At 39.8% G+C, this 9,274-nt stretch overlaps 1 protein-coding gene across 1 annotated transcript in view; it reads right to left on the minus strand.

The window, feature by feature from the left end:
- Positions 1-655: 655 nt before the first annotated feature.
- mtpn (myotrophin) overlaps positions 656-9,274 on the minus strand; it is an 18,603-nt gene continuing 9,984 nt past the window's right edge. Inside the window, exon 4 of the mRNA XM_037696054.1 lies at positions 656-1,969. Within this exon, the coding sequence (XP_037551982.1) occupies positions 1,883-1,969 (87 nt within the window). The 3' untranslated portion in view covers positions 656-1,882. The remainder of the gene's footprint in view (positions 1,970-9,274) is intronic.

Raw genomic sequence — 9,274 nt, forward strand, 5'->3', positions numbered from 1 at the left:
AAAACACTGAATGGTGATATATAACTTGTAGACATAAATATCTTGATATTTGGCTGGATAAAGACAATTTATTCATCATCATATTACATACCTAACAAAAAAGCTCAAATTTAAGTTTTTTTGTATAGACTAAAATGTTTTTCTATTTCTTCCTGTAAGCGGCTTATGTACGAAGTTTTTTATCTACTCCAAGTTCAATTCACTCCAGAACAGTATCAGGGCTAGTAGCTGGCTGCAGTTTAAGGTACCCTTTGTGCACAGTCAGCAAAGATGAGTTTGTCTTACGGTCTTGGAATGATATGCAGCTTAAGTTGAGGCTGGAGTCTTTTATAACTTTAGTGTTTAACAAAAATTGTCTTGAGGTTTTAGTCACATCTTGCACCTTTAATCTTTTAAGTGTCTTAAATTATGATTTCTTTAACTTGCAATGTATTTTGTTTTACTAAGTAGTGTTTTGATGTAAATATTTTAATACTACGGTTACCGTTTTTAAGATGGTGTTGCTGTATTTGCACATTGCCCAGGACATCCTTGTAAAAGACATTAATAATCTCAATGGATTCCTTCCTGGTAAAATAAGAGGTTTAATAATAATACTCGTAACCACTGAATTTCTTCAAATGTTAATTATTTAAATGGGGGGGAAAAAAAACAATTTTTATAATGTATTTTTTATTTTGTTTTACAGACATTTGTCACAACAAAGCCAGTGAGAGCATCTTTTTTTTTTTTTGTCCATTACACACTAGTAATTCATTTGAAAGCAACTGAGGACAGCAACTGTTTTAGAGCAGAAAGCAGAGGCAGTTTTGACATGCAGCAAAACAGGCAGGGCATCTAACCAAATCCAAGGCAAGGAGAATACCCCCCACACCGAAATCAGGTTTCAACCCATTTACCCATAATTCACACATCTTTGAGCTCACTGATAATAAATCTGAAAAAGGACTCTGCAACTCAAAAGGATTCTTTGCTCTAAAAGCTCACTTCTAAAGAAGAAATGACATTTCTGGAGTTTCTAGTATTATGTGCCGTTAGCATTATTTCAAAACGGATTCAATAGATTTTAAAACTAGAACATTCAAGTTTTTTTGTTAACCAGCATGATGATTGCTCAAAGAATACAGAAGGTTCATGATTTATTAATAATGCAAACTTGTCAATACGATATACGAGTGGCTAAAAAAAAAAAAAAAAAAAACAGACGGTGACCTCGAGTTCTCTAACCCAACATTTTAAAAGTTTCCACATGGGGTGTGAGAGACAGTTCGGTCTATATGATTAAAAAAAAAAAAAAAAAAGAATGAAGAAGCCATACCATGTGATTTTCTGTTTTTACATGATGAAACATTACAACCGTTGTTTTTATTCTATCTAGTATAGCACAGTGCAGCTCACAAGATCCAAGCTCTGGCCATACACTATTAGAAATTAAAATTGTGGAAATAACACATTTAGCATTTTATTGTTTTTACAGGTCAAGAAAGCAGGATTTACGATGAGCATTTAAGCGACAAACCTGCATTTATGGTGTAAAGTCTGCTTTTTAGCCTGAACAGTGTTTTACGATTCAAATTCAACAAGACTCCCCAAGAATTTGGTCTTAGGGAGACGTAGTATGTCCTCCTAACAGACAGAGGCCAAAAGTAGAGAAAATACTATCCCAAACACTTGGGGGGAGGGAAAAATAAAACCAAACAAAACAAGGTAAAGGAAAATCACCAGACAGACAAAATGAACTTCCAACAAATGGACAAAAGCAGCGTAGAGACAGAGGTTGATTGGGGTAAAAGGGGCGAGTCCATCTTCTGTCAGGGGACCACTGCATCCATCTGTAGGCCTGTTCATCCACCTGTCCAGCCACCTCCGATACTGTGGTGTCTCACTTTAGCAGAGCCTTTATGGCTTCGTTCTCAGCGGCCTCAAAGGCACTGAGGCCGTTCGGTCCTTTTTGGGTTTTGTCTGCTCCCTGTAGAGGTGAAAGGACATGAATATTAAAAGATGCTGGATAAGTGTGCCAAGTCCAGCTCACATCTGGTCAGAGGGTTACCGAGAGGCCTGGGTCAACACATATGCAGTCCTCTATAGACAAAATATTTATGACCTTTGACATCCAAGCAAGTACAAAATACAAAACATGGACCCCCCCCCCCCTCCTTTTGTTTACATTTGAGCTGGTGCGTTTGCATTCACACTGCACTGTGCAGTCGAGTCAACCTGTTGAACCAACTTATTCCCCCGCTCGCCTGTGGGGGCGCTGCACCAAGAACTACTGAAAGAAACGACACAAAAACCTCTGAAGACACTTCTTCTGTAAATAAAAATAAAAACTAAGTGGCATCAAGTTTTAGCAGTTTTGGGAGTTACATTTTGTCATTTTTCAAAAATGGACTTGGCATGGGCAGCACGGTGGCGCAACTGGTAGAGCTGCTGCCTCTCAGTGAGCAGGTCCTTGGTTCAAACCCCGGTCCAGGGGCCTTTCTGGGTGGAGTTTGCATGTTCTCTCCGTGCATGCGTGGGTTTTCTCCGGGTGCTCCGGTTTCCTCCTACAGACCAAAAACATGCGTGTTAGGCTGATTGGTAACTCTAAATTGTCCCTAGGTGTGAGTGAGAGAGTGAATGGTTGTTTGTCTCGTTTGTCTTTATGTGGCCCTGTGATGGACTTGCGACCCGTCCAGGGTGTACCCCGCCCCTCGCACAGTGATTGCTGGACATGGGCACCAGCGACCCCCCGTGACTCAAAATGGAATAAGCGGGTAAAGATAATGAATGGATGGATGGATGGATGGATGGATGGACGTGGCATGAGCAGAAGATGAGACAGAAGACCATGGAGAATATTGTTTTTCCACACAAGGCAGCTGACGGCTCCATATAAGGTCAGAGAAATGCGTGTTTGTTTGTCCTGTGGAGCGGGGCTCGGTCTGTTTACATTCACACTGCACTCGAACCGCGCTGGAGTTCGCTTCTACCGGACCGAGACCTAGGTTTTAGCCCAGGCCAGAGTTCGCCTTTTTGTTCCGTGACAGAGTTCCATGGCGTGTTCACACCTCCCTAAACGAACCGGACTTTCTAGGAAAACGGGCTAGAGTTCGATTAAAGCGGACTAAACAGGGCTGGTGTGAATGCACCCTAAGTTACACAATTTTATGCACACCTATATTTGTTCCTATTTTTGGTATGAATACAAAATGATGAAAAAAGATTTGTTACAGTAAATAACCTAAAATGATCGTTTTAAATGAATGTTATATTTGTTTATATTGTTGTTTAACCTTTACAGATTGTCGGTTACATAATTGAAACAAAATTTATGACCATTTCAACAGAAAAATTGTTTCTGAATCGAAAAATCGATTTTAAATCAAACCGTGACACCAAAAATCAGAATCAAATCACCAGACACAGATTTGCACCCCTAGTAAAACAGACAAATAAGTAACAGGTGCTCGGTGTGTGAACCTGAAGAATGCTGGCGCCGACATAGCCAGGCCACCCTCGTCTATGCGGCTTTCTTTAAATCTCTGGTAAATGGCCACAGGCTTTCATAGCACAGCTTCCCAGGTTTTCTAGAAAGCCAACAACAACAACCACCTTTCACTTTTATTTTTCTCAGACTCAATCACCAAAGACTCGCCTGTCAGCTCGTCTTAACCCAGACAACACATGCAAAACAGTCCAACATGCCCAAGAGTGAATCCATTTAAGCTGCGAGGGATAACAGAATCAATGTGAAAGAGCTGGAAGTGGACACAATCATTTGGATTACTGCGGATGAAAATCTCCAAAGAAACGAACAGATCAAAAAAAAAAAAAAAAAGAAGGAATGAGATAGCCAAAGAGCTGAATGCACTTGTAGTGACAACAGATTTAATGGGTGACGGATGTTTGGAGGAGCACACGGTGGATAGACATCCTTTTGTTGGGCTGCCAACTTCAGCCTCTTAGCGTCAGGCTTACAGAACCAAGGCAGCGAGTGTATTGTTGCGTGGAGAAGCAGGGCATCAACAACAATGTGACACTGTTCAGGCACCCAACAGTGGGATGCAGTGTGGGGGTCTGAGTGCAAACGCCATGCTACAAGATCAACGGGGCGTATCCTGAATAAGAAAGATTTACCAGGGCTGAGTAACCTGTCAGATCTACATCTCTAATTGGTAAGGAGATAAAATAAAAGGAGACTTGTCAAAGCAATACATGCCTCACATTTATTAGACAGGTGCGCCTGTCAACACCTAAATTAGGTTAAGACCCGGTGATCCAACACTTCAAGTATGACAACTCTGATGAGCTTCACACAAATGGTGTATTTCCTTAGAAGTAGGACTGTCACAATAACAAATTAAGCTGGGTGATTAATTGTCTCAGAAAATATTGTGATAAATGACAATATTGATTGAAATTTGACAAGAATTAGTAATTGTTAAATTTACGAAGAAATTTTTAATTTGTGTGTAGTACATTTTTTGGCCACTTGATGGTAGTAAAGACTGTTTGAACCGAAGGATGGACAAAGGGGGCGCGAACAGCATGTCTCTAAGAAAAATGGGAAGGAGGCCCTTTGACGTGACATGGGACGTCTCTCTTCAGTTCTCAAAATGGCGGACGCTCGGTGTGGTTTGAGCTCTTCAGCATTTCATTTTTCACACAGCTTAAAAATATATATATATTTTTTAAATAAAAAAAAATCAGTAAACAATTTCTCAGCTTCTTTTTGCAAAGAAAAACAACTTTTTAGACGAAGGCATGGGGTTCAACCGTGAATTTGAGCTTCGACAAGACGGCGTTGTTTTCCTGAGGTTGGCCTGTTAGCTTAGCTTCTCTGTTTAGCTGCTTTTAACAATCCAAAAACACGATTTTGGATGGTTAAAATTAGGGGTGCCGGCAGATTTATCAGTGTCGATTTCCTTAATTTTGGGAAATCGGCTGATACTTGCATGAGAAACCAATTTTTTTTTTAACAACAATTGTCTGAACTTCATTCATATTTCAGAGCACTACCTCATGACCAGTTAAAACAAGTTTGTATTGTTTCTAGGATATTGTTCAAGGGTATGTTTTTCAATAAAATATTAGAAAATTGAAGGTGCATTGTGACCTTACAACACCTGACAGTGTCACTTATTAAACAAAATCGGTATCGGCCAAAATCGGAATCGGCAGGTCAGACTTTTTAGAAATCGGTGATCAGAGATCGGCCAGAAAACTGCAATCGGTGCACCCCTAGTTAAAATGGATTTTAACGAGAAAAGCGAAAGGGACGGGTTAGTGAAGAGCGTTGAGTCGTGTCTTCAATAGAGAGAGAGAGAAACGATAAAGCCGATAAATGAAAATGAGGTCGATACTTTTCATTTATCATGCAATTAATTGATTTGTTTATTGCGACAGACCTACTTAGAAGTTGTATTTTTTTGTGCAAAGCTTTACGCAAGACTACTTTTTAATTGTGTGAAAGCGGTCCACTAAGCCATTGCTTTGATGGGGAAACTGAAAAAGGGAAGGGAACGGCCTTTCACTATTCAAAGAAAGTAAACAGATGAAATATAATGGATAAAAATATTAAAAGTTAAGACAGGTAAATTAAACCTTCATATAGAGATGTTCTAATTGTGATATATGTTGTTTTTATTCTATCAGCTGCTTTCATCCAGTTGAAGGCAATTATTGAAACTTTGTTTAAAGATGCTACAAGATTAATTCAGAGGCATTATTAAGAACGTAGCAACTGTGATGAACACAGTCATTCAACCAGTAGAACAATTGGAATTTTAATTACTCTGCAGAGAAAGGTGCAGCTATAATTTACATTTTACCCAAAGCTAAATGCTCATGCAACAAGTGAGGCATGTGCATACAACAACATTCAGTTAAATGTCAACCTTTGAGCCTCCGTGATGAGCAAATGGTTACATGCTAGATCTGTTACTTTATCTCAAGGGGAAAAAAAAGAGCAACATGGGGAATTTAAGATTCTGCAATGGATGGTTTTGTATCAGGCTCTTAAACTTTCAAGGAGAAAACTATTACCTTTTTCTTATTTTACCTGCAAATACACCAAGGGTTGCCTCGGCGTAATTTATCTTGCAAGAGACAGGAATGATACCTGGGGGGGGAAACACTATACATTTTCTCTGATAATGTTTCTGTATCCTCCTGATATAGGCTTTTGGTTTATCAAAACTTTTACAAAAACACTTCTGAACCATCATTAACACCATGATAAGGTGTTTGTTGTGTCTGTAAACATTTCCAATAGCTGCTTCATATCAGGTACCCAGCCACCAATCATTGTGCTCAGTACTCCAAAGAGAGTACAGTTCAGAGACTGAATGGGAGGATACGCAGCTCCGTTTCCCCTCTTCCTTTTGCTAGCTCTGGGGAAGTCATTAGTAGCTGGTTTAAAATGATACCTAGTAACCCACTCAGACCTCATTTAGTTGGACGGCAGCAGCAATACAGCTCGACTTTAGCCCTTTCGCCATCAATGTTTTGCTTGCTGGGGAACTAACAAGCTGTCGATATGATGTCCACCTTGTGTATACCATCACATTGGACACAAAACAATGCAATAACAAGCATCTCTTTGCACCGACCAAACAAGTCCTCCAAAGACAGCACTGACAAAACCAGTAATACTTTATACTTACACCACATGAGTATTCAGGGTACTCTCATAACTGCCTCTCAGGACACACCACGCCATTCCCAAGGGCCACTCAGCTCAGTCGCACACTCCAGACACCACTTACGGTAATGAGCTTTTCTCAACTTGAATAATGACTCCTTGTGGACACCTCACTGACCAAACATTATCCAGTCAAAGAGAACCCGGTGGCCAAGTGAGACACAGTCTAATGAAAAAGAATAGACTCCCAGGGTGTTTGCAGTCAAACAGAGGTGCATCATCATCATCCTGAGTTATGGAGCCATACAAAGCAGCACCGGGTCAGTAACGCAATACCACTGGCCTGCCAAAGTGTCCATTAAGTTTTCATTAAGCCTCTTGTGAATGAATTGAATGGTCTCCGAAGTATATGTACATCTTTAAATATTGGCTAAAAGCTTCTGTTAGAAGTTATTTGAAATTAAACACTTTCATCAGACCACTGACCTTTTACAACATCCAGCAAAAGGAAAATCAATACCTTTATGGAAGAGGAGTGTCGGGTAGGCTATGGATGAAATACAGCTTTTAGTTTGAAGTTTATGAACTAGTAACTACGTAAAATAACGTGCAAACAAAAGTTCAGGAGAAGAAGGAAGCAACCACCATTGATACGATTTTATTGGTATTTATTGGTTTCAAAGAAGCCATTTATATTTGATAAAGTAATTGTTGCAGCTGTGTTCATGATACTAGTGTAACTAAACAAACTACTAAAAAGGAGAGGGGTGTAGATATCAGCTGTCAGTTACACAACATATGCATTGGACAATGCAGTGTAGCTTCCTTAACTTGTGTGTGTGTGTGGCTAAATAATTTCCTTAGTTTATAATCAAGACAACATAACTTTTGAATAATAAAAAAAAGAATTGACTAGACAAAATGAATAACCTCCCAGTTGTACCTCTTCATAGCAGGCCTAGATTTAGCTGGACGGCCTCTGCAAGCTGCAGGAATTCATACCTGGGTCAACTTCTAGATAAAAAAAAAGGAAAATAAATAAAATAATGACCTTTGACCACCAACTCCTGAGAAACACAAGAAAACGGAGCATTTTTTGTTTGTTGACCCAACAGTCATAATCCACTGCTCTCTGTGGACTCCATCTACTGCGGTTTGTGTGTTGGCTGTGGTGCTACAGGTGCAGCCAGGCACAGGACAGCAGCGCGGTCAATAATGCAGCTCAGACAATCGGTTAATCTCATGTTGAGACAATAGTCAAGTCTTCAGAGCTGACCGTTGAGATCTATTCAGATCGGGTCCCTGTGGTAAACATTTACCTTTTAGCTGCATCTAAGTGATAATCCTGGGTGATGCTTTGCAGAGATAAATAAGGAGAAAGACCCTGCAGGAAACCCCATGGGTTCACTTTAATCCTTTCATCCACAATTATCCCTTTTCCTATGAGCAACGGCTGCTCGTCTCTTCTCTAATGTGTTTTAAGACTTACTTAAAGAGGTACTTGCACAGCTGCCCATCACAGATGCAGAATATTTTTTCGGCTTCGGGACGTGCCACAAAATAGAACTTGAACTAAAACACAAACAAGGTACGATCTTATTAAGCAATAAAACTATTCATGCAACCTTTATTTATACAGGTTAATCCCATTGAGCCTCAGGGACTCATTTACAAGAGAGACTTGATTTTGACAAAGAGTGATGACAACAATAGACAATCATAAAGGACGTGTACAAATTAAGGTGAAAATAAAATGGTATTTAAAAAATGTAAAACAAAAAACAGCTAGATTGTAATGCGGTGTAGAAAACTAAAAACAGGAACATGTCTGCGTTGGTTTTTCTTAGGAACTTGACAGATGGTTAAAGCCACTTAGAGAGGTCAAGGTCGAGAGTTTCAGATCTTTTTGCAAGATATTCCAGGAAACAGGAGCGGAGTAGTAGAAGAACCTTTTGCCTAGTTCAGTCCTCACTGAGGGAACACTGCAGGTAATAATGTCCTGAGAGCGCACGCTGTAGCTGCACTCACGCAGAGTAGGAGGAGATGTATGAAGGCAGCAGACCAAGAAGTGATTTAAAGATGAAAATGAACCAGTGGGAGAGTCTGCGTGAAGTTAATGATGACCAGTTAACCAGTGAATACAGGGTGCAGTGGTGGGTACGCAGCCAGTTACAAATCTTAGCACACCATGATAGACAGTGTCCAACATGTGCAGGGTGCTTGTAGGAGCGTTCATGTAAATAATGTCACCGTAGTAAATGGAGGGAAGGAAAGTCGCAGTTACAAGTCGTTTCCTAGCATTCAAGGTTAAACAGGATCTGTTTCTGAAAAAGAAACCCACTTTAACTTTCAGTTTCCTTACAAAGTTTTCCACGTGGAGCTTAAAAAAAAAAAAAAAGATGCGAATCGACCAAGATACCCAAATATTTGTAGGAATCAACAAACTCAATAGGAGCACCATTAATACTTTCACTATAATAAATCACTATACTTTTCTGAAACGCTCACAACATTAGAACTTAAAGCCATTTGTGTTAATGTTCCCATAAAATCAGAGATAATCAAATCTGACCTGGACTGTTGCATCACATCACAGAAAAACTACTGGTTTTGGTGACCAATTTGCCAGATTTGGCTCCATGCAACTCC

The sequence above is a fragment of the Nematolebias whitei genome, chromosome 22 (assembly GCF_014905685.2).
Source record: "Nematolebias whitei isolate Nwh7 chromosome 22, NemWhi1, whole genome shotgun sequence".
Taxonomy (NCBI): domain Eukaryota; kingdom Metazoa; phylum Chordata; class Actinopteri; order Cyprinodontiformes; family Rivulidae; genus Nematolebias; species Nematolebias whitei.